The 26,093-nt window shown below is 51.1% G+C and overlaps 1 protein-coding gene across 2 annotated transcripts in view; it reads right to left on the bottom strand.

The window, feature by feature from the left end:
- The window catches only part of rgs11 (regulator of G protein signaling 11), a 78,258-nt gene that overhangs the window by 35,804 nt on the left and 16,361 nt on the right, over positions 1-26,093 (bottom strand). For both annotated transcript variants that reach the window (XM_045712578.1, XM_045712574.1), the window contains exons 5-8: positions 24,816-24,867; positions 23,748-23,806; positions 21,216-21,292; positions 20,979-21,060 (exon numbers count right to left, since the gene is read on the bottom strand). In XM_045712578.1, coding sequence (XP_045568534.1) covers positions 20,979-21,060; positions 21,216-21,292; positions 23,748-23,806; positions 24,816-24,867 — 270 coding nt within the window. The remainder of the gene's footprint in view (positions 1-20,978; positions 21,061-21,215; positions 21,293-23,747; positions 23,807-24,815; positions 24,868-26,093) is intronic.

Genomic DNA, 26,093 nt, shown 5'->3' on the forward strand with positions numbered 1-26,093 from the left:
CAGCGATTTAGACAGCTACTACGCTAGGCTAGCTGGAGACACAGCGATTCAGACAGCTACTACGCTAGGCTAGCTGGAGACACAGCGATTCAGACAGCTACTACGCTAGGCTAGCTGGAGACACAGCTATTCATACAGCTACAATGCTAGGCTAGCTGGAGACACAGCGATTCAGACAGCTAGCGGGCTAGGGCTAGCTGGAGACACAGCGATTCAGACAGCTAGCGGGCCGGGACTAGCTGGAGATACAGCGATTCAGACAGCTAGCGGGCCGGGGCTAGCTGGAGACACAGCGATTATGACAGCTACTACGCTAGGCTAGCTGGAGACACAGCGATTCAGACAGCTACTACGCTAGGCTAGCTGGAGACACAGCGATTCAGACAGCTACTACGCTAGGCTAGCTGGAGACACAGCGATTCAGACAGCTACTACGCTAGGCTAGCTGGAGACACAGTGATTCAGACAGCTACTACGCTAGGCTAGCTGGAGACACAGCGATTCAGACAGCTAGCGGGCCAGGGCTAGCTGGGGACACAGTTATTCAGACAGCTACTACGCCAGGCTAGCTGGAGACACAGTGATTCAGACAGCTAGCGGGCCAGGGCAAGCTGGAGACACAGCGATTCAGACAGCTAGCGGGCCGGGGCTAGCTGGAGACACAGCTATTCAGACACCTACTATGCTAGGCTAGCTGGAGGCACAGATATTCAGACAGCTACTATGCTAGGCTAGCTGGAAACACAGTTATTCAGACAGCTACTACGCTAGGCTAGCTGGAGACACAGCTAATCAGACAGCTACTACGCTAGGCTAGCTGGAGACACAGCGATTCAGACAGCTAGCGGGCCAGGGCTAGCTGGAGACACAGCGATTCAGACAGCTACTACGCTAGGCTAGCTGGAGACACAGCGATTCAGACAGCTACTACGCTAGGCTAGCTGGAGACACAGCTATTCAGACAGCTATTTCGCTAGGCTAGCTGGAGACACAGCGATTCAGACAGCTAACGGGCCAGGGCTAGCTGGAGACACAGCTATTCAGACAGCTAGCGGGCCAGGGATAGCTGGAGACACAGCGATTCAGACAGCTACTACGCTAGGCTAGCTGGAGACACAGCTATTCATACAGCTACACTGCTAGGCTAGCTGGAGACACAGCGATTCAGACAGCTAGCGGGCTAGGGCTAGCTGGAGACACAGCGATTCAGACAGCTAGCGGGCCGGGACTAGCTGGAGATACAGCGATTCAGACAGCTAGCGGGCCGGGGCTAGCTGGAGACACAGCGATTTAGACAGCTACTACGCTAGGCTAGCTGGAGACACAGCGATTCAGACAGCTACTACGCTAGGCTAGCTGGAGACACAGCGATTCAGACAGCTACTACGCTAGGCTAGCTGGAGACACAGCTATTCATACAGCTACAATGCTAGGCTAGCTGGAGACACAGCGATTCAGACAGCTAGCGGGCTAGGGCTAGCTGGAGACACAGCGATTCAGACAGCTAGCGGGCCGGGACTAGCTGGAGATACAGCGATTCAGACAGCTAGCGGGCCGGGGCTAGCTGGAGACACAGCGATTATGACAGCTACTACGCTAGGCTAGCTGGAGACACAGCGATTCAGACAGCTACTACGCTAGGCTAGCTGGAGACACAGCGATTCAGACAGCTACTACGCTAGGCTAGCTGGAGACACAGCGATTCAGACAGCTACTACGCTAGGCTAGCTGGAGACACAGTGATTCAGACAGCTACTACGCTAGGCTAGCTGGAGACACAGCGATTCAGACAGCTAGCGGGCCAGGGCTAGCTGGGGACACAGTTATTCAGACAGCTACTACGCCAGGCTAGCTGGAGACACAGTGATTCAGACAGCTAGCGGGCCAGGGCAAGCTGGAGACACAGCGATTCAGACAGCTAGCGGGCCGGGGCTAGCTGGAGACACAGCTATTCAGACACCTACTATGCTAGGCTAGCTGGAGACACAGATATTCAGACAGCTACTATGCTAGGCTAGCTGGAAACACAGTTATTCAGACAGCTACTACGCTAGGCTAGCTGGAGACACAGCTAATCAGACAGCTACTACGCTAGGCTAGCTGGAGACACAGCGATTCAGACAGCTAGCGGGCCAGGGCTAGCTGGAGACACAGCGATTCAGACAGCTACTACGCTAGGCTAGCTGGAGACACAGCGATTCAGACAGCTACTACGCTAGGCTAGCTGGAGACACAGTGATTCAGACAGCTACTACGCCAGGCTAGCTGGAGACACAGCTATTCAGCCAGCTACTACGCTAGGGTAGCTGGAGACACAGTGATTCAGACAGCTACTATGCTAGGCTAGCTGGAGACACAGCTTTTCAGACAGTTACTAAGCTAGGCTAGCTGGAGACAGCTATTCAGACAGCTACTATGCTAGGCTAGCTGGAAACACAGTTATTCAGACAGCTACTATGCTAGGCTAGCTGGAGACAAAGCGATTCAGACAGCTACTACGCTAGGCTAGCTGGAGACAGCTATTCAGACAGCTACTACGCTAGGCTAGCTGGAGACACAGCTATTCAGACAGCTAGCGGGCCAGGGCTAGCTGGATACACAGTGATTCAGACAGCTGCTACGCTAGGCTAGCTTGAGACACAGCGATTCAGACAGCTACTCCGCTAGGCTAGCTGGAGACACAGCTATTCAGACAGCTACTACGCTAGGCTAGCTGGAGAGACAGCTATTCAGACAGCTAGCGGGCCAGGGCTAGCTGGAGACACAGCTATTCAGACAGCTAGCGGGCCAGGGCTAGCTGGAGACACAGCGATTCAGACAGCTACTACGCTAGGCTAGCTGGAAACACAGTTATTCAGACAGCTACTATGCTAGGCTAGCTGGAGACAAAGCGATTCAGACAGCTACTACGCTAGGCTAGCTGGAGACAGCTATTCAGACAGCTACTACGCTAGGCTAGCTGGAGACACAGCTATTCAGACAGCTAGCGGGCCAGGGCTAGCTGGAGACACAGCGATTCAGACAGCTACTACGCTAGGCTAGCTGGAAACACAGTTATTCAGACAGCTACTATGCTAGGCTAGCTGGAGACAAAGCGATTCAGACAGCTACTACGCTAGGCTAGCTGGAGACAGCTATTCAGACAGCTACTACGCTAGGCTAGCTGGAGACACAGCTATTCAGACAGCTAGCGGGCCAGGGCTAGCTGGAGACACAGTGATTCAGACAGCTGCTACGCTAGGCTAGCTTGAGACACAGCGATTCAGACAGCTACTACGCTAGGCTAGCTGGAGACACAGCTATTCAGACAGCTACTACGCTAGGCTAGCTGGAGAGACAGCTATTCAGACAGCTAGCGGGCCAGGGCTAGCTGGAGTCACAGCTATTCAGACAGCTAGCGGGCCAGGGCTAGCTGGGGACACAGCGATTCAGACAGCTACTACGCTAGGCTAGCTGGAGACACAGCTATTCAGACAGCTAGCGGGCCAGGGCTAGCTGGAGACACAGCTATTCAGACAGCTACTGCGCTAGGCTAGCTGGAGACACAGCTATTCAGACAGCTAGCGGGCCAGGGCTAGCTGGAGACACAGCTATTCAGACAGCTAGCGGGCCAGGGCTAGCTGGAGACACAGCGATTCAGACAGCTACTACGCTAGGCTAGCTGGAGACACAACTATTCAGACAGCTAGCGGGCCAGGGCTAGCTGGAGACACAGCGATTCAGACAGCTACTACGCTAGGCTAGCTGGAGACACAGCGATTCAGACAGCTACTACGCTAGGCTAGCTGGAGACAGCTATTCAGACAGCTACTACGCTAGGCTAGCTGGAGACACAGCTATTCAGACAGCTAGCAGGCCAGGGCTAGCTGGAGATACAGCGATTCAGACAGCTAGCGGGCCGGGGCTAGCTGGAGACACAGCGATTCAGACAGCTACTACGCTAGGCTAGCTGGAGACACAGCGATTCAGACAGCTACTACGCTAGGCTAGCTGGAGACACAGCGATTCAGACAGCTACTACGCTAGGCTAGCTGGAGACAGCTATTCAGACAGCTACTACGCTAGGCTAGCTGGAGACACAGCTATTCAGACAGCTAGCAGGCCAGGGCTAGCTGGAGATACAGCGATTCAGACAGCTAGCGGGCCGGGGCTAGCTGGAGACACAGCGATTCAGACAGCTACTACGCTAGGCTAGCTGGAGACACAGCGATTCAGACAGCTACTACGCTAGGCTAGCTGGAGACACAGCGATTCAGACAGCTACTACGCTAGGCTAGCTGGAGACACAGCGATTCAGACAGCTACTACGCTAGGCTAGCTGGAGACACAGTGATTCAGACAGCTACTACGCTAGGCTAGCTGGAGACACAGCGATTCAGAAAGCTAGCGGGCCAGGGCTAGCTGGGGACACAGTTATTCAGACAGCTACTACGCCAGGCTAGCTGGAGACACAGTGATTCAGACAGCTAGCGGGCCAGGGATAGCTGGAGACACAGTGATTCAGACAGCTACTACGCTAGGCTAGCTGGAGACACAGCTATTCATACAGCTACACTGCTAGGCTAGCTGGAGACACAGCGATTCAGACAGCTAGCGGGCCAGGGCTAGCTGGAGACACAGCGATTCAGACAGCTAGCGGGCCGGGACTAGCTGGAGATACAGCGATTCAGACAGCTAGCGGGCCGGGGCTAGCTGGAGACACAGCGATTCAGACAGCTACTACGCTAGGCTTGCTGGAGACACAGCGATTCAGACAGCTACTACGCTAGGCTAGCTGGAGACACAGCGATTCAGACAGCTACTACGCTAGGCTAGCTGGAGACACAGCGATTCAGACAGCTACTACGCTAGGCTAGCTGGAGACACAGTGATTAAGACAGCTACTACGCTAGGCTAGCTGGAGACACAGTGATTCAGACAGCTAGCGGGCCAGGGCAAGCTGGAGACACAGCGATTCAGACAGCTAGCGGGCCGGGGCTAGCTGGAGACACAGCTATTCAGACACCTACTACGCTAGGCTAGCTGGAGACACAGCGATTCAGACAGCTACTACGCTAGGCTAGCTGGAGACACAGTGTTCCAGACAGCTAGCGGGCCAGGGCAAGCTGGAGACACAGCGATTCAGACAGCTAGCGGGCCAGGGCTAGCTGGAGACACAGCTATTCAGACAGCTAGCGGGCCAGGGCTAGCTGGAGACACAGCGATTCAGACAGCTACTACGCTAGGCTAGCTGGAAACACAGTTATTCAGACAGCTACTATGCTAGGCTAGCTGGAGACAAAGCGATTCAGACAGCTACTACGCTAGGCTAGCTGGAGACAGCTATTCAGACAGCTACTACGCTAGGCTAGCTGGAGACACAGCTATTCAGACAGCTAGCGGGCCAGGGCTAGCTGGAGACACAGTGATTCAGACAGCTGCTACGCTAGGCCAGCTTGAGACACAGCGATTCAGACAGCTACTACACTAGGCTAGCTGGAGACACAGCTATTCAGACAGCTACTACGCTAGGCTAGCTGGAGACACAGCTATTCAGACAGCTAGCGGGCCAGGGCTAGCTGGAGACACAGTGATTCAGACAGCTGCTACGCTAGGCCAGCTTGAGACACAGCGATTCAGACAGCTACTACACTAGGCTAGCTGGAGACACAGCTATTAGGACAGCTACTACGCTAGGCTAGCTGGAGAGACAGCTATTCAGACAGCTAGCGGGCCAGGGCTAGCTGGAGACACAGCTATTCAGACAGCTAGCGGGCCAGGGCTAGCTGGAGACACAGCGATTCAGACAGCTACTACGCCAGGCTAGCTGGAGACACAGCTATTCAGCCAGCTACTACGCTAGGGTAGCTGGAGACACAGTGATTCAGACAGCTACTATGCCAGGCTAGCTGGAGACACAGCTTTTCAGACAGTTACTACGCTAGGCTAGCTGGAGACAGCTATTCAGACAGCTACTACGCTAGGCTAGCTGGAAACACAGTTATTCAGACAGCTACTATGCTAGGCTAGCTGGAGACAAAGCGATTCAGACAGCTACTACGCTAGGCTAGCTGGAGACAGCTATTCAGACAGCTACTACACTAGGCTAGCTGGAGACACAGCTATTCAGACAGCTAGTGGGCCAGGGCTAGCTGGAGACACAGTGATTCAGACAGCTGCTACGCTAGGCTAGCTTGAGACACAGCGATTCAGACAGCTACTACGCTAGGCTAGCTGCAGACACAGCTATTCAGACAGCTACTACGCTAGGCTAGCTGGAGACACAACTATTCAGACAGCTAGCGGGCCAGGGCTAGCTGTAGACACAGCTATTCAGACAGCTAGCGGGCCAGGGCTAGCTGGAGACACAGCGATTCAGACAGCTACTACGCTAGGCTAGCTGGAGACACAGCTATTCAGACAGCTAGCGGGCCAGGGCTAGCTGGAGACACAGCGATTCAGACAGCTGCTACGCTAGGCTAGCTGGAGACACAGCGATTCAGACAGCTACTACGCTACGCTAGCTGGAGACAGCTATTCAGACAGCTACTACGCTAGGCTAGCTGGAGACACAGCTATTCAGACAGCTAGCAGGCCTGGGCTAGCTGGAGACACAGCGATTCAGACAGCTACTACGCTAGGCTAGCTGGAGACACAGCGATTCAGACAGCTACTACGCTACGCTAGCTGGAGACAGCTATTCAGACAGCTACTACGCTAGGCTAGCTGGAGACACAGCTATTCAGACAGCTAGCAGGCCTGGGCTAGCTGGAGACACAGCTATTCAGACAGCTAGCAGGCCAAGGCTAGCTGGAGACACAGCTGTTCAGACAGCTAGCGGGCCATGGCTAGCAGATGGGCCTCTGTGGACGTCTCAACAGAAGATCCTGTTGAAACCACCTCGGGCGATTACGTCGACAGACCAGTCGTGATGGATCGGCGGGGCTCCGTGTCGACAGTAAAGGGTCCAGGCCAATTGGCAAAGAGATATTGTAGCCCAAGAATTGCCTGATGGACCTCTTCGGCTAGCCGGGAAATGGACCTAGCTCGAGGCTAGCTCCAGGCTAACCGGTGCTTGTTTTGCGACAGAGACGTTAGCCAGGAGTAGCCACTCGGATAGCAGCTAGCTAGCTGCGATGATCCGGTGTAAAGTTTCAGAGCTTGTTGTAGGAATCCGGGAGATGTGTTAGAGAAAAAGCAGTCCGGTATGCTCCGGGTTGATATTGCGCTTTGCAGACTGGCAGGAATTGACCTGGCTGAGGCTAACTGAGTTAACGGTGAGGACCGTTAGCAGTGGCTAACTGACTACTAGCTAGTAGCTAGTTAGCATGCTAGCTGCTGATGGGGGTTCCGGTTCTGAAGTATAAAAATAGCAGATCCGCACCACATCGGGTGAGGCGGGTTGCAGGAGAGTATTTTCAGTCCGTAGATGGAAATTGAGATTAAAAATATATACAAAATATATACGAAGAAAACAATATATACAGTCGTGCCCAAAAGTTTTGAGAATTACACAAATATTAATTTTCACTAAGTTTGCTTCCTAGATATTTTTGTCAGATATCACTATGGAATACTGAAGTATAATTATAAGCATTTCATAAGTGTCAAAGGCTTTTATTGACAATTACATGAAGTTGATGCAAAGAGTCAATATTAGCAGTGTTGACCCTTCTTTTTCAAGACCTCTGCAATCCACCCTGACATGCTGTCAATTAACTTCTGGGCCACATCCTGACTGATGGCAGCCCATTCTTGCATAATCAATGCTTGGAGTTTGTCAGAATATGTGGGTTTTTGTTTGTCCACCCGCCTCTTGAGGATTGACCACAAGTTCTCAATGGGATTAAGGTCTGGGGAGTTTCCTGGCCATGGACCCAAAATATCGATGTTTGTTCCCCGAGCCACTTAGTTATCACTTTTGCCTTATGGCAAGGTGCTCCATCATGCTGGAAAAGGCATTGTTCGTCCCCAAACTGTTCCTGGATGGTTGGGAGAAGTTGCTCTCGGAGGATGTGTTGGTACCATTCTTTATTCATGGCTGTGTTCTTAGGCAAAATTGTGAGTGAGCCCACTCCCTTGGCTGAGAAGCAACCCCACACATGAATGAATGGTCTCAGGATGCTTTACTGTTGGCATGACACAGGACTGATGGTAACGCTCACCTTGTCTTCTCCGGACAAGCTTTTTTCCGGATGCCCCAAACAATCGGAAAGTCGATTCATCAGAGAAAATTACTTTACCCCAGTCCTCAGCAGTCCAATCCCTGTACCTTTTTTCTGGAGAGAAGTGGCTTCTTTGCTGCCCTTCTTGACACCAGGCCATCCTCTTCGCCTCACTGTGTGTGCAGATGCACTCACACCTGCCTGCTGCCATTCCTGAGCAAGCCCTGTACTGGGGGTGCCCCGATCCTGCAGCTGAATCAACTTTAGGAGACGGTCCCGGCGCTTGCTTGACTTTCTTGGGCGCCCTGAAGCCTTCTTCACAACAATTGAACCGCTCTCCTTGAAGTTCTTGATGATCCAATAAATGGTTGATTTAGGTGCAATCTTACTGGCAGCAATATACTTGCCTGTGAAGCCCTTTTTGTGCAAAGCAATGATGACGGCACATGTTTCCTTGCAGGTAACCATGGTTGACAGAGGAAGAACAATGATTCCAAGCACCACCCTCCTTTTGAAGCTTCCAGTCTGTTATTCGAACTCAATCAGCATGACAGAGTGCTCTCCAGCCTTGTCCTCGTCAACACTCACACCTGTGTTAACGAGAGAATCACTGACATGATGTCAGCTGATCCTTTTGTGGCAGGGCTGAAATGCAGTGGAAATGTTTTTTTGGGATTCAGTTCATTTGCATGGCAAAGAGGGACTTTGCAATTAATTGCAATTCATCTGATCACTCTTCATAACATTCTGGAGTTCATGCAAATTGCCATCAATTGACTTTTGGCCACGACTGTGGACGGGACGGGACAAAAACAGAATTCCTACTGTTATGCCATCTTGGTCAGCTGACACACACACACAAACACCCACACGAACACCCACACGAACACCCACACGAACACCCACACCCACACACACACACACACACACACACACACACACACACACACACACACACACACACACACACACACACACACACACACACACACACACACACACACACACACACACAGTCAGCTCTGAGAGAGAGTGTGAGCACTTAGCCCTGGTCATGTTTTCCACTCTATTTCCTCCATCTTTATTTCCTCTCCTCTCCTCTCCTCTCCTCTCCTCCTCACTCTTTAATTCATGAGAATTATGGAACAGAAGAGAGAGTGCTCTCTCCACTCTCTCCTCCTCTCCCTCTATACCCTCTCTCCTCTCCTCATCTCCCTCCCCTCCACTCTCTCCACCTCTCCCTCTCACCCTCTCTCCTCTCCTCATCTCCCTCCCCTCCACTCTCTCCTCCTCACCCTCCCACCCACTCTCCTCCTCTCCCTCTATACCCTCTCTCCTCTCCTCATCTCCCTCCCCTCCACTCTCTCCACCTCTCCCTCTCACCCTCTCTCCTCATCTCCCTCCCCTCCACTCTCTCCTCCTCACCCGCCCACCCCCTCTCCTCCTCTCCCTCTCACCCTCTCTCCTCTCCTCATCTCCCACCCTCTCACCCTCTCTCCTCATCTCCCTCCCTCCCTCTCACCCTCTCTCCTCTCCTCCTCTCCCTCTCACCCTCTCTCCTCTCCTCCTCTCCCTCTGACCCTCTCTCCTCCTCTCCCTCTCACCCTCTCTCCTCCTCTCCCTCTCACCCTCTCTCCTCTCCTCATCTCCCTCCCCTCCACTCTCTCCTCTCCTCATCTCCCGCCCTCTCACCCTCTCTCCTCTCCTCATCTCCCTCCCTCTCACCCTCTCTCCTCCTCTCCCTCTCACCCTCTTTCCTCCTTTCCCTCTCACCCTCTCTCCTCCTCTCCCTCTATACCCTCTCTCCTCCCCTCATCTCACTCCCCTCCACCCTCTCTCCTCCCCTCCCTCTCACCCTCTCTCCTCCTCTCCCTCTCACCCTCTCTCCTCTCCTCATCTCAGTCCCTCTCACCCTCTCATCTCCCTCCCTCTCACCCTCTCTCCACCTCTCCCTCTCACCCTCTCTCCTCCTCTCCCTCTCACCCTCTCTCCCCTCCTCATCTCCCTCCCCTCCACTGTCTCTCCTCCTCTCCCTCTCACCCTCTCTCCTCATCTCCCTCCCCTACACTCTCACTCCTCTCCCTCTCACCCTCTCTCCTCTCCTCATCTCCCCCCTCTATACCCTCTCTCCTCTCCTCATCTCCCTCCCCTCCACTCTCTCCTCCTCTCCCTCTCACCCTCTCTCCTCATCTCCCCTCTCTATACCCTCTCTCCTCTCCTCATCTCCCTCCCCTCCACTCTCTCCTCCTCACCCTCTCTCCTCTCCTCCCCTCCCTCTATACCCACTCTCCTCCTCTCCCTCTATACCCTCTCTCCTCCTCTCCCTCTCACCCTCTCTCCTCTCCTCATCTTCCTCAACTCCACTCTCTCCTCCTCTCCCTCTCACCCCTCTCTCCTCCCCTCCCTCTATACCCTCTCTCCTCCCCTCATCTCACTCCCCTCCACCCTCTCTCCACCTCTCCCTCTCACCCCCTCTCCTCCCCTCCACTGTCTCTCCTCCTCTCACTCTATACCCTCTCTCCTCTCCTCATCTCCCTCCCCTCCACTCTCTCCTCATCTCCCTCCCCTCCACTCTCCTCCTCTCCCTCTCACCCTCTCTCCTCTCCTCATCTCCCTCCCCTTCACTCTCTCCCTCTCACCCTCTCTCCTCCCCTCCCTCTATACCCTCTCTCCTCCCCTCATCTCACTCCCCTCCACCCTCTCTCCACCTCTCCCTCTCACCCCCTCTCCTCCCCTCCACTGTCTCTCCTCCTCTCACTCTATACCCTCTCTCCTCTCCTCATCTCCCTCCCCTCCACTCTCTCCTCCTCTCCCTCTCACCCTCTCTCCTCTCCTCATCTCCCTCCCCTCCACTCTCCTCCTCTCCCTCTCACCCTCTCTCCTCTCCTCATCTCCCTCCCCTTCACTCTCTCCTTCTCACCCTCTCACCCACTCCTCTCCTCATCTCCCTCCCCTCCACTCTCTCCTCCTCTCCCTCTCACCCTCTCTCCTCTCCTCATCTCCCGCCCTCTATACCCTCTCTCCTCTCCTCATCTCCCTCCCCTCCACTCTCTCCTCCTCTCCCTCTCACCCTCTCTCCTCATCTCCCCTCTCTATACCCTCTCTCCTCTCCTCATCTCCCTCCCCTCCACTCTCTCCTCCTCACCCTCTCTCCTCTCCTCCCCTCCCTCTATACCCACTCTCCTCCTCTCCCTCTATACCCTCTCTCCTCCTCTCCCTCTCACCCTCTCTCCTCTCCTCATCTTCCTCAACTCCACTCTCTCCTCCTCTCCCTCTCACCCTCTCTCCTCCCCTCCCTCTATACCCTCTCTCCTCCCCTCATCTCACTCCCCTCCACCCTCTCTCCACCTCTCCCTCTCACCCCCTCTCCTCCCCTCCACTGTCTCTCCTCCTCTCACTCTATACCCTCTCTCCTCTCCTCATCTCCCTCCCCTCCACTCTCTCCTCATCTCCCTCCCCTCCACTCTCCTCCTCTCCCTCTCACCCTCTCTCCTCTCCTCATCTCCCTCCCCTTCACTCTCTCCCTCTCACCCTCTCTCCTCCCCTCCCTCTATACCCTCTCTCCTCCCCTCATCTCACTCCCCTCCACCCTCTCTCCACCTCTCCCTCTCACCCCCTCTCCTCCCCTCCACTGTCTCTCCTCCTCTCACTCTATACCCTCTCTCCTCTCCTCATCTCCCTCCCCTTCACTCTCTCCTTCTCACCCTCTCACCCACTCCTCTCCTCATCTCCCTCCCCTCCACTCTCTCCTCCTCTCCCTCTCACCCTCATCTCCCTCCCTGTCACCCTCTCTCCTCTCCTCAACTCCCTCCCTCTCACCCTCTCTCCTCCTCTCCCTCTCACCCTCTCTCCAGCTCTCCCTCTCACCCCTCTCTCCAGCTCTCCCTCTCACCCTCTCTCCTCCTCTCCCTCTCACCCTCTCTCCTCCTCTCCCTCTCACCCTCTCTCCTCCTCTCCCTCTCACCCTCTTTCCCCTCCTAATCTCCCTCCCCTCCACTCTCCTCCTCTCCCTCTCACCCTCTCTCCTCTCCTCATCTCCCTCCCCTTCACTCTCTCCTTCTCACCCTCTCACCCACTCCTCTCCTCATCTCCCTCCCCTCCACTCTCTCCTCCTCTCCCTCTCACCCTCTCTCCTCTCCTCATCTCCCTCCCTGTCACCCTCTCTCCTCTCCTCAACTCCCTCCCTCTCACCCTCTCTCCTCCTCTCCCTCTCACCCTCTCATCTCCCTCCCTCTCACCCTCTCTCCACCTCTCCCTCTCACCCTCTCTCCTCCTCTCCCTCTCACCCTCTCTCCCTCCTCATCTCCCTCCCCTCCACTGTCTCTCCTCCTCTCCCTCTCACCCTCTCTCCTCATCTCCCTCCCCTACACTCTCACTCCTCTCCCTCTCACCCTCTCTCCTCATCTCCCCCCCTCTATACCCTCTCTCCTCTCCTCATCTCCCTCCCCTCCACTCTCTCCTCCTCTCCCTCTCACCCTCTCTCCTCATCTCCCCTCTCTATACCCTCTCTCCTCTCCTCATCTCCCCCCCTCTATACCCTCTCTCCTCTCCTCATCTCCCTCCCCTCCACTCTCTCCTCCTCTCCCTCTCACCCTCTCTCCTCATCTCCCCTCTCTATACCCTCTCTCCTCTCATCTCCCTCCCCTCCACTCTCTCCTCCTCACCCTCTCTCCTCTCCTCCCCTCCCTCTATACCCACTCTCCTCCTCTCCCTCTATACCCTCTCTCCTCCTCTCCCTCTCACCCTCTCTCCTCTCCTCATCTTCCTCAACTCCACTCTCTCCTCCTCTCCCTCTCACCCCCTCTCCTCCCCTCCACTGTCTCTCCTCCTCTCACTCTATACCCTCTCTCCTCTCCTCATCTCCCTCCCCTCCACTCTCTCCTCATCTCCCTCCCCTCCACTCTCCTCCTCTCCCTCTCACCCTCTCTCCTCTCCTCATCTCCCTCCCCTTCACTCTCTCCCTCTCACCCTCTCTCCTCCCCTCCCTCTATACCCTCTCTCCTCCCCTCATCTCACTCCCCTCCACCCTCTCTCCACCTCTCCCTCTCACCCCCTCTCCTCCCCTCCACTGTCTCTCCTCCTCTCACTCTATACCCTCTCTCCTCTCCTCATCTCCCTCCCCTCCACTCTCTCCTCCTCTCCCTCTCACCCTCTCTCCTCTCCTCATCTCCCTCCCTGTCACCCTCTCTCCTCTCCTCAACTCCCTCCCTCTCACCCTCTCTCCTCCTCTCCCTCTCACCCCTCTCTCCAGCTCTCCCTCTCACCCTCTCTCCTCCTCTCCCTCTCACCCTCTCTCCTCCTCTCCCTCTCACCCTCTCTCCTCCTCTCCCTCTCACCCTCTTTCCCCTCCTCATCTCCCTCCCCTCCACTCTCCTCCTCTCCCTCTCACCCTCTCTCCTCTCCTCATCTCCCTCCCCTTCACTCTCTCCTTCTCACCCTCTCACCCACTCCTCTCCTCATCTCCCTCCCCTCCACTCTCTCCTCCTCTCCCTCTCACCCTCTCTCCTCATCTCCCTCCCTCTCTCCCTCTCTCCTCTCCTCATCTTCCTCCCTCTCACCCTCTCTCCACCTCTCCCTCTCACCCCTCTCCTCCCCTCCACTGTCTCTCCTCATCTCCCCCCCTCTATACCCTCTCTTCTCTCCTCATCTCCCTCCCCTCCACTCTCTCCTCCTCTCCCTCGCACCCTCTCTCCTCTCCTCATCTCCCTCCCTCTCACCCTCTCTCCTCTCCTCATCTCCCTCCCTCTCACCCTCTCTCCCCTTCTCATCTCCCTCCCCTCCACTCTCTCCACCTCTCCCTCTCACCCTCTCTCCTCCTCCCCCTCTCACCCTCTCTCCTCTCCTCATCTCCCTCCCTCCCTCTCACCCTCTCTCCTCTCCTCATCTCCCTCCCTCTCACCGTCTCTCCACCTCTCCCTCTCACCCTCTCTCCTCCTCCCCCTCTCACCCTCTCTCCTCTCCTCATCTCCCTCCCTCTCACCCTCTCTCCTCTCCTCATCTCCCTCCCTCTCACCCTCTCTCCACCTCTCCCTCTCACCCTCTCTCCTCCCCTCCCTCTCACCCTCTCTCCCCTCCTCATCTCCCTCCCCTCCACTCTCTCCACCTCTCCCTCTCACCCTCTCTCCTCCTCCCCCTCTCACCCTCTCTCCTCATCTCCCTCCCTCCCTCTCACCCTCTCTCCTCTCCTCATCTCCCTCCCTCTCACCCTCTCTCCACCTCTCCCTCTCACCCTCTCTCCTCCCCTCCCTCTCACCCTCTCTCCCCTCCTCATCTCCCTCCCCTCCACTCTCTCCACCTCTCCCTCTCACCCTCTCTCCTCCTCTCCCTCTCACCCTCTCTCCTCTTCTCATCTCCCTCCCCTCCACTCTCACTCCTCTCCCTCTATACCCTCTCTCCTCCCCTTATCTCCCTCCCCTCCACTCTCTCCTCCTCTCCCTCTATACCCTCTCTCCTCATCTCCCTCCCCTCCACTCTCTCCTCCTCACCCTCTCACCCTCTCTCCTCTCCTTCCCTCCCTCTATACCCTCTCTCCTCCCCTCCCTCTATGCCCACTCTCCTCCTCTCCTTCTATACCCTCTCTCCTCATCTCCCTCTCACCCTCTCTCCTCTTCTCATCTTCCTCAACTCCACTCTCTCCTCCTTTCCCTCTCACCCTCTCTCCTCCCCTCCCTCTATACCCTCTCTCCTCCCCTCATCTCACTCCCCTCCACCCTCTCTCCACCTCTCCCTCTCACCCCCTCTCCTCCTCTCCCTCTCACCCTCTCTCCTCCTCTCCCTCTATACCCTCTCTCCTCCTCTCCCTCTCACCCTCTCTCCTCTCCTCATCTCCCTCCCCTCCACTGTCTCCTCCTCTCTCTCTCGCCCACTCTCCTCCTCTCCCTCTCACCCTCTCTCCTCCTCTCCCTCTCACCCTCTCTCCTCCCCTCCCTCTATACCCTCTCTCCTCCCCTCATCTCACTCCCCTCCACCCTCTCTCCACCTCTCCCTCTCACCCCTCTCCTCCTCTCCCTCACCCTCTCTCCTCCTCTCCCTCTATACCCTCTCTCCTCCTCTCCCTCTCACCCTCTCTCCTCTCCTCATCTCCCTCCCCTCCACTGTCTCCTCCTCTCTCTCTCGCCCTCTTTCCTCCTCTCCCTCTCACCCTCTCTCCTCTCCTCATCTCCCTCCCCTCCACTGTCTCCTCCTCTCTCTCTCGCCCTCTCTCCTCCTCTCCCTCTCACCCTCTCTCCTCCCCTCCCTCTCTCCCTCTCTCCTCTCCTCATCTTCCTCAACTCCACTCTCTCCACCTCTCCCTCTCACCCCCTCTCCTTCCCTCCACTGTCTCTCCTCATCTCCCCCCCTCTATACCCTCTCTTCTCTCCTCATCTCCCTCCCCTCCACTCTCTCCTCCTCTCCCTCGCACCCTCTCTCCTCTCCTCATCTCCCTCCCTCTCACCCTCTCTCCTCCTCCCCCTCTCACCCTCTCTCCTCTCCTCATCTCCCTCCCTCTCACCCTCTCTCCTCTCCTCATCTCCCTCCCTCTCACCCTCTCTCCACCTCTCCCTCTCACCCTCTCTCCTCCTCTCCCTCTCACCCTCTCTCCTCTTCTCATCTCCCTCCCCTCCACTCTCACTCCTCTCCCTCTATACCCTCTCTCCTCCCCTTATCTCCCTCCCCTCCACTCTCTCCTCCTCTCCCTCTATACCCTCTCTCCTCATCTCCCTCCCCTCCACTCTCTCCTCCTCACCCTCTCACCCTCTCTCCTCTCCTTCCCTCCCTCTATACCCTCTCTCCTCCCCTCCCTCTATGCCCACTCTCCTCCTCTCCTTCTATACCCTCTCTCCTCATCTCCCTCTCACCCTCTCTCCTCTTCTCATCTTCCTCAACTCCACTCTCTCCTCCTTTCCCTCTCACCCTCTCTCCTCCCCTCCCTCTATACCCTCTCTCCTCCCCTCATCTCACTCCCCTCCACCCTCTCTCCACCTCTCCCTCTCACCCCCTCTCCTCCTCTCCCTCTCACCCTCTCTCCTCCTCTCCCTCTATACCCTCTCTCCTCCTCTCCCTCTCACCCTCTCTCCTCTCCTCATCTCCCTCCCCTCCACGGTCTCCTCCTCTCTCTCTCGCCCACTCTCCTCCTCTCCCTCTCACCCTCTCTCCTCCTCTCCCTCTCACCCTCTCTCCTCCCCTCCCTCTATACCCTCTCTCCTCCCCTCATCTCACTCCCCTCCACCCTCTCTCCACCTCTCCCTCTCACCCCCTCTCCTCCTCTCCCTCACCCTCTCTCCTCCTCTCCCTCTATACCCTCTCTCCTCCTCTCCCTCTCACCCTCTCTCCTCTCCTCATCTCCCTCCCCTCCACTGTCTCCTCCTCTCTCTCTCGCCCTCTTTCCTCCTCTCCCTCTCACCCTCTCTCCTCTCCTCATCTCCCTCCCCTCCACTGTCTCCTCCTCTCTCTCTCGCCCTCTCTCCTCCTCTCCCTCTCACCCTCTCTCCTCCCCTCCCTCTCTCCCTCTCTCCTCTCCTCATCTTCCTCAACTCCACTCTCTCCACCTCTCCCTCTCACCCCCTCTCCTTCCCTCCACTGTCTCTCCTCATCTCCCCCCTCTATACCCTCTCTTCTCTCCTCATCTCCCTCCCCTCCACTCTCTCCTCCTCTCCCTCGCACCCTCTCTCCTCTCCTCATCTCCCTCCCTCTCACCCTCTCTCCTCCTCCCCCTCTCACCCTCTCTCCTCTCCTCATCTCCCTCCCTCTCACCCTCTCTCCTCTCCTCATCTCCCTCCCTCTCACCCTCTCTCCACCTCTCCCTCTCACCCTCTCTCCTCCCCTCCCTCTCACCCTCTCTCCCCTCCTCATCTCCCTCCCCTCCACTCTCTCCACTTCTCCCTCTCACCCTCTCACCCTCTCTCCTCTCCTCATCTCCCTCCCCTCCACTCTCACCCTCTCTCCTCATCTCCCTCCCCTCCACTCTCTCCACCTCTCCCTCTCACCCTCTCTCCTCCTCTCCCTCTCACCCTCTCTCCTCTTCTCATCTCCCTCCCCTCCACTCTCACTCCTCTCCCTCTATACCCTCTCTCCTCCCCTCATCTCCCTCCCCTCCACTCTCACTCCTCTCCCTCTATACCCTCTCTCCTCCCCTCATCTCCCTCCCCTCCACTCTCTCCTCCTCTCCCTCTATACCCTCTCTCCTCTCCTCATCTCCCTCCCCTCCACTCTCTCCTCCTCACCCTCTCACCCTCTCTCCTCTCCTCCCCTCCCTCTATACCCTCTCTCCTCCCCTCCCTCTATGCCCACTCTCCTCCTCTCCTTCTATACCCTCTCTCCTCATCTCCCTCTCACCCTCTCTCCTCTTCTCATCTTCCTCAACTCCACTCTCTCCTCCTTTCCCTCTCACCCTCTCTCCTCCCCTCCCTCTATACCCTCTCTCCTTCCCTCATCTCACTCCCCTCCACCCTCTCCCCACCTCTCCCTCTCACCCCCTCTCCTCCCCTCCACTGTCTCTCCTCCTCTCCCTCTATACCCACTCTCCTCCTCTCCCTCTATACCCTCTCTCCTCCTCTCCCTCTCACCCTCTCCTCATCTCCCTCCCCTCCACTGTCTCCTCCTCTCTCTCTCGCCCTCTCTCCTCCCCTCATCTCGCTCTCCTCACCTCACCTCTCCTCCGTGTCTCTATACCCCCTCTCCTCTCCCTCCCTCCCTCCCTCCCTCTCTACCCTTATCTATTTTCCAGCTGAAGGTTTTAACAGATGAAATCTTAATATTTTGTGTCTGAGACAGTTAAACTGGACTGGGTCTGGGTTAGACTGATCTGGTCTGGGTTAGACTGATCTGGTCTGAGTTAGACTGATCTGGTCTGGGTTAGACTGATCTGGTCTGGGTTAGACTGATCTGGTCTGGGTCTGGGTTAGACTGATCTGGTCTGGGTCTGGGTTAGACTGATCTGGTCTGGGTTAGACTGATCTGGTCTGGGTCTGGGTTAGACTGATCTGGTCTGGGTCTGGGTTAGACTGATCTGGTCTGGGTTAGACTGATCTGGTCTGGGTTAGACTGATCTGGTCTGGGTTAGACTGATCTGGTCTGGGTTAGACTGATCTGGTCTGGGTTAGACTGATCTGGTCTGGGTTAGACTGATCTGGTCTGGGTTAGACTGATCTGGTCTGGGTTAGACTGATCTGGTCTGGGTTAGACTGATCTGGGTCTGGGTTAGACTGATCTGGGTCTGGGTTAGACTGATCTGGTCTGTGTTAGACTGATCTGGCCTGGGTCTGGGTTAGACTGATCTGGTCTGTAGTAGTACTAGTAGTATAGTAGTACTAGTAGTAGTAGTAGCAGTAGCAGTATAGCAGTAGTATCAGTGTAGTAGCAGTAGTAGTAATAATAATAGTAGTCTAGTAGTAGTAGTAGTATAGAAGTAGTAGTAGAAATAGTAATACATTTTACATTTACATTTTAGTCATTTAGCAGACACTCTTATCCAGAGCGACTTACAGTAATGAATCCATACATTTCATTTCATGCATTTAAAAAAAAAAATAACAAAAAAAGAAAGAAATTGCACTGGCCCCCCGTGGGAATCGAACCCACAACCCTGGCTTTGCAAACACCATGCTCTACCAACTGAGCCACAGGGAAGGTATAATAGTTGTAGTATAGTAGTAGTAATATTAGTAGCCGTAGCAGTAGTAGCAGTAATATTAGTACAATTAGTAGTAGTCATAGTAGCAGTATAATAGTAGTAGCAAAGTAGTAGTATAGTAGTAGTAGTCATAGCAAAGTCGTAGTATAGTGGTAGTAGTAGCAGTATAGTAATAGTAGTTGTAGTTGTAGTATAGAAGTATAGTTGTAGAATAGTGGTAGTATAGTAGTAGTAGTAATAGTGATAGTAGTCTAGTAGTAGTAGTAGTAGTATAGTAGTAGAAATAGTAATAGTTGTAGTATAGTAGTAGTAAAGTAGTAGTATAGTAGTAGTAATAGTAGTAGTTGTAGTATAGTGGTAGTATAGTAGTAGTAGTAGTAGTAGTGTAGTAGTCTAGTAAAGTAGTAGTAATGTAGTAGAAATTGTAATAGTTGTATTATAGTAGTATAGTAGTAGTCCGGTAGTAGTCTAGTAGTAGTATAGTAGTAGTCTAGTAGTAGTATAGTAGTAGTATAGTAGTCGTATAGTAGTAGTCCGGTAGTAGTATCGTAGTAGTCTAGTAGTAATATAGCAGTAGTATAGTAGTAGTCTAGTAGTAATATAGCAGTAGTATAGTAGTAGTATAGTAGTAGTCCAGTAGTAGTATAGCAGTAGTATAGTAATAGTATAGTGCCAGTATAGTAGTAGTCCGGTAGTGGTATAGTAGTAGTATGGTAGTAGTATAGCAGTAGTATAGTAGTAGTATAGCAGTAGTATAGCAGTAGAATTGTAGCAGTATGGTAGTAGTATATACGTAGTATAGTGGCATACTAGTAGTAGTATAGTAGTATACTAGTAGTGGTATAGTAGTATAGCAGTAGTATAGTAGTAGTATAGTAATAGTCTAGTAGTAGTATAGTAGTAATATAGTAGTAATATAGCAGTAGTATAGTAGTCTACTAGTAGTAGTATAGCAGTAGTATAGTAGTGTACTAGTAGTAGTATAGCAGTACTATAGTGACGTATTTACACATGGTTTGTTGATCAGCCAGTAGGCTTGTAGTAGTATAGCAGTAGTATAGTAGTAGTAGTAGTATAGCAGTAGTATAGTAGTAGTCTAGTAGTAGTATAGTAGTAGTCTAGTAGTAGTATAGCAGTAGTATAGTGACGTATTTACACGTGGTTTGTTGATCAGCCAGTAGGCTTGTAGTAGTATAGCAGTAGTATAGCAGTAGTCTAGTAGTAGTATAGTAGTAGTATAGCAGTAGTATAGTAGTAGTCTAGTAGTAGTATAGTAGTAGTATAGTAGTGGTCTAGTAGTAGTATAGCAGTAGTATAGCAGTAGTATAGTAGTAGTATAGTAGTAGTATAGTGGCGTATTTACACATGGTTTGTTGATCAGCCAGTAGGCTAGTAGTACTATAGTAGTAGTATAGTAGTAGTATAGTAGTAGTATAGTGGCCTATTTACACATGGTTTGTTGATCAGCCAGTAGGCTTGTAGTAGTATAGTAGTAGTATAGTAGTAGTCTAGTAGTAGTATAGTAGTAGTATAGCAGTAGTATAGTGGCCTATTTACACATGGTTTGTTGATCAGCCAGTATGCTAGTAGTAGTATAGTAGTAGTATAGTAGTAGTCTAGTAGTAGTATAGTAGTAGTATAGCAGTAGTATAGTGGTAGTATAGTGGCCTATTTACACATGGTTTGGTGATCAGCCAGTAGGCTAGTAGTAGTATAGTAGTAGTCCAGTAGTAGTCTAGCAGTAGTATAGTAGTAGTATAGTAGTAGTATAGTGGCCTATTTACACATGGTTTGTTGATCAGCCAGTAGTATAGCAGTAGTATAGTAGTAGTATAGTAGTAGTATAGTGGCGTATTTACACATGGTTTGTTGATCAGCCAGTAGGCTAGTAGTACTATAGTAGTAGTATAGTAGTAGTATAGTAGTAGTATAGCAGTAGTATAGTAGTAGTATAGTGGCCTATTTACACATGGTTTGTTGATCAGCCAATAGGCTAGTAGTAGTATAGTAGTAGTATAGTAGTAGTATAGTGGCGTATTTACACATGGTTTGTTGATCAGCCAATAGATTAGTAGTAGTAGTATTTACACTTGGTTTGTTGATCAGCCAGTAGGCTAGTAGTAGTATAGTAGTAGTTTAGTAGTAGTATAGTGGCGTATTTACACATGGTTTGTTGATCAGCCAATAGGCTAGTAGTAGTATAGTAGTAGTATAGTATTTACACATGGTTTGTTGATCAGCCAGTAGGCTTGCTCCTGACACTCCAGAACGATACGGTCAGCCTTCTTTCTCTGCTTAGAGGCCCTGCACACACACACACACACACACACACACACACACACACACACAGAGAGAGACACAGGGTTAAGAGAGGTGAGTGTGTGTACGTCTGTGTGTACGTCTGTGTGTACGTGTGTGTCGGAGTGTGTACGTGTGTGTGTGTGTGTGTGTGTCGTTACCTGAGCTGTTCTCTAGCCTGCATCACCACAAAGTCCCAGGTGTGATTTATCCTCTTGTTCAGGACGCTGTAGTTCTCCTGAAGAGGAGAGGAGATGAGAAGGACGGTTAGTGGTCCTACTGATGAGGAGAGGAGATGAGAAGGACAGAAGGACGGTTAGTGGTCCTACTGATGAGGAGAGGAGATGAGAAGGACAGAAGGACGGTTAGTGGTCCTACTGATGAGGAGAGGAGATGAGAAGGACAGAAGGACGGTTAGTGGTCCTACTGATGGACAGACAGTGTAGATAGGAAAGATTACTAAAGGTTTAATAAAGGGTTAATACAGGTTTGGTCAGTAGGTTAGAATAGTTAAAGGATTAATACAGGTTTAGTAAATGTTTAGTAAAGGGTTAATACAGGTTTAGTAAATGTTTAGTAAAGGATTAATACAGGTTTAGTAAAGGGTTAATACAGGTTTAGTAAAGGTTTAATACAGGTTTAGTAAATGTTTAGTAAAGGGTTAATACAGGTTTAGTAAATGTTTAGTAAAGGGTTAATACAGGTTTAGTAAATGGTTAATACAGGTTTAGTAAATGGTTAATACAGGTTTAGTAAATGTTTAGTAAAGGGTTAATACAGGTTTAGTAAAGGGTTAATACAGGTTTAGTAAATGTTTAGTAAAGGGTTAATACAGGTTTAGTAAATGTTTAGTAAAGGGTTAATACAGGTTTAGTAAATGTTTAGTAAATGTTTAGTAAATGTTTAGTAAAGGGTTAATACAGGTTTAGTAAATGTTTAGTAAAGGGTTAATACAGGTTTAGTAAATGTTTAGTAAAGGGTTAATACAGGTTTAGTAAATGGTTAATACAGGTTTAGTAAATGTTTAGTAAAGGGTTAATACAGGTTTAGTAAATGTTTAGTAAAGGGTTAATACAGGTTTAGTAAAGGGTTAATACAGGTTTAGTAAATGTTTAGTAAAGGGTTAATACAGGTTTAGTAAATGTTTAGTAAATGTTTAGTAAATGTTTAGTAAAGGGTTAATACAGGTTTAGTAAATGTTTAGTAAAGGGTTAATACAGGTTTAGTAAATGTTTAGTAAAGGGTTAATACAGGTTTAGTAAATGGTTAATACAGGTTTAGTAAATGTTTAGTAAAGGGTTAATACAGGTTTAGTAAATGTTTAGTAAATGTTTAGTAGATGTTTAGTAAAGGGTTAATACAGGTTTAGTAAATGTTTAGTAAAGGGTTAATACAGGTTTAGTAAATGTTTAGTAAAGGGTTAATACAGGTTTAGTAAATGGTTAATACAGGTTTAGTAAATGTTTAGTAAAGGGTTAATACAGGTTTAGTAAATGTTTAGTAAAGGGTTAATACAGGTTTAGTAAAGGGTTAATACAGGTTTAGTAAATGTTTAGTAAAGGGTTAATACAGGTTTAGTAAATGTTTAGTAAATGTTTAGTAAATGTTTAGTAAAGGGTTAATACAGGTTTAGTAAATGTTTAGTAAAGGGTTAATACAGGTTTAGTAAATGTTTAGTAAAGGGTTAATACAGGTTTAGTAAATGGTTAATACAGGTTTAGTAAATGTTTAGTAAAGGGTTAATACAGGTTTAGTAAAGGGTTAATACAGGTTTAGTAAATGTTTAGTAAAGGGTTAATACAGGTTTAGTAAATGTTTAGTAAAGAGTTAATACAGGTTTAGTAAAGGGTTAATACAGGTTTAGTAAATGGTTAATACAGGTTTAGTAAAGGGTTAATACAGGTTTAGTAAAGGTTTAGTAAAGGATTAATACAGGTTTAGTAAATGGTTAATACAGGTTTAGTAAAGGGTTAATACAGGTTTAGTAAATGTTTAGTAAAGGGTTAATACAGGTTTAGTAAATGTTTAGTAAAGAGTTAATACAGGTTTAGTAAAGGGTTAATTCAGGTTTAGTAAATGGTTAATACAGGTTTAGTAAATGGTTAATACAGGTTTAGTAAAGGGTTAATACAGGTTTAGTAAATGTTTAGTAAAGGGTTAATACAGGTTTAGTAAATGTTTAGTAAAGAGTTAATACAGGTTTAGTAAAGGGTTAATTCAGGTTTAGTAAATGTTTAGTAAAGGGTTAATACAGGTTTAGTAAATGTTTAGTAAAGAGTTAATACAGGTTTAGTAAAGGGTTAATACAGGTTTAGTAAAGGGTTAATACAGGTTTAGTAAATGTTTAGTAAAGAGTTAATACAGGTTTAGTAAAGGGTTAATACAGGTTTAGTAAATGTTTAGTAAAGGGTTAATACAGGTTTAGTAAATGTTTAGTAAAGGGTTAATACAGGTTTGGTAAAGGATTAATACAGGTTTAGTAAAGGGTTAATACAGGGTTAGTAAAGGATTAATACAGGTTTAGTAAAGGTTTAGTAAAGGATTAATACAGGTTTAGTAAATGTTTAGTAAAGGATTAATACAGGTTTAGTAAAGGGTTAATACAGGTTTAGTAAAGGATTAATGCAGGTTTAGTAAAGGTTTAGTAAAGGTTTAGTAAAGGTTTGGTAAAGGCTAGAGGTTAGAATAGTCACCTTCTCGTAGTCCACCAGCTCTCCCTGTTTCCTGATGTTCTTCTTAGCCAGATAGATCGCTGGACAGATAGAGAGATGAGATGGCCAGTTTAGACCCTACGAACTGATAGATCGCTGGACAGATAGAGAGATGGCCAGTTTAGACCATGCGAACTGTAGTCAAATAAATGATAGAAGTCACAACATACCCTCAACCCTCAACTCTTAACCTTTAACCTTTAACCCTCAACTCTTAACCCTCAACCCTCAACTCTAAACCCTTAACCTTTAACCTTTAACCCTCAACTCTTAACCCTTAACCCTTAACCTTTAACCTTTAACCCTCAACTGTTAAAGAGTGACTGTCACTCCTTATCCCTTTGAAAACGGCCTGTAAGGCATCAATATGAGTCAGAAACATTTTTTTGTGTCAAAATTTACTACGAAGTGTAAATAGGATAAATATGGGCACGAAGTCAGTCTCTAAAAATGTAGTTTGGATCCTGAGTGGGTCAGGATCCAAGTCCCCAGGTACAGGGGACTAGGGGCCGTCCTGTCCCAGGTACAGGGGACTAGGGGCCGTCCTGTCCCAGGTACAGGGGACTAGGGGCCGTCCTGTCCCAGGTACAGGGGACTAGGGGCCGTCCTGTCCCAGGTACAGGGGACTAGGGGCCGTCCTGTCCCAGGTACAGGGGACTAGGGGCCGTCCTGTCCCAGGTACAGGGGACTAGGGGCCGTCCTGTCCCAGGTACAGGGGACTAGGGGCCGTCCTGTCCCAGGTACAGGGACAAGGGGCCGTCCTGTCCCAGGTACAGGGGCCGTCCTGTCCCAGGTACAGGGGACTAGGGGCCGTCCTGTCCCAGGTACAGGGGACTAGGGGCCGTCCTGTTCAGCTGGGAATGTCAGTATCTGTATCTGATGGGAATGTCAGTATCTGTATCTGATGGGAATGTCAGTATCTGTATCAGATGGGAATGTCAGTATCTGTATCAGATGGGAATGTCAGTATCTCTATCAGATGGGAATGACAAGGCAGAATGCAGTATTTCTTGAGGAGGATGCAGTTCCCCACTTAACCCTTAACCTCACCATAGTCCAGCTCTGAGGCAGGCCAACGGCTACTGGTCCAGAAATATGGAGTCTGAGAGAGAGAGAGAGAGAGAAGAGAGAGAGAGAGAAGAGAGAGAGAGAGAAGAGAGAAGAGAGAGAAGAGAGAGAAGAGAGAGAAGAGAGAGAGAGAGAGAGAGAGATATATGTCTGCGTGAGGCCAAACCATACGACCAACAACATTGGACACTTTACGAAACCTTAAGCCTTCACTATCTCATCCTGGAATATCCAAGGCCTGAGGTCATCTGCCTTTGGCCTAAAGAGCAGGAACCTGGAATTCATCAATGAAATCAGAAATACAGACAATGTCATCCTACAAGACACCTGGTATAGAGGAGATGGACCCACTGGTTGCCCTCTAGGTTACAGAGAGCTGGTAGTCCCATCCAGCACACTACCAGGTGGGTGGTATAGAGGAGACGGACCCACTGGTTGACCTCTAGGTTACAGAGAGCTGGTAGTCCCATCCACCACACTACCAGGTGGGTGGTATAGAGGAGATGGACCCACTGGTTGCCCTCTAGGTTACAGAGAGCTGGTAGTCCCATCCAGCACACTACCAGGTGGGTGGTATAGAGGAGACGGACCCACTGGTTGACCTCTAGGTTACAGAGAGCTGGTAGTCCCATCCACCACACTACCAGGTGGTATAGAGGAGAAGGACCCACTGGTTGCCCTCTAGGTTACAGAGAGCTGGTAGTCCCATCCACCACACTACCAGGTGGGTGGTATAGAGGAGACGGACCCACTGGTTGCCCTCTAGGTTACAGAGAGCTGGTAGTCCCATCCAGCACACTACCAGGTGGGTGGTATAGAGGAGACGGACCCACTGGTTGCCCTCTAGGTTACAGAGAGCTGGTATTCCCATCCACCACACTACCAGGTGGGTGGTATAGAGGAGACGGACCCACTGGTTGCCCTCCAGGTTACAGAGAGCTGGTAGTCCCATCCACCACACTACCAGGTGGTATAGAGGAGATGGACCCACTGGTTGCCCTCTAGGTTACATAGAGCTGGTAGTCCCATCCACCACACTACCAGGCGGGTGGTATAGAGGAGACAGACTGGTTGCCCTCTAGGTTAAAGAGAGCTGGTAGTCCCATCCACCACACTACCAGGTGGGTGGTATAGAGGAGACAGACCCACTGGTTGACCTCTAGGTTACAGAGAGCTGGTAGTCCCATCCACCACACTACCAGGTGGGTGGTATAGAGGAGACGGACCCACTGCTTTGCCCTCTAGGTTACAGAGAGCTGG

This window comes from Salmo salar, chromosome ssa02, assembly GCF_905237065.1.
Source record: "Salmo salar chromosome ssa02, Ssal_v3.1, whole genome shotgun sequence".
NCBI classification, from domain to species: domain Eukaryota; kingdom Metazoa; phylum Chordata; class Actinopteri; order Salmoniformes; family Salmonidae; genus Salmo; species Salmo salar.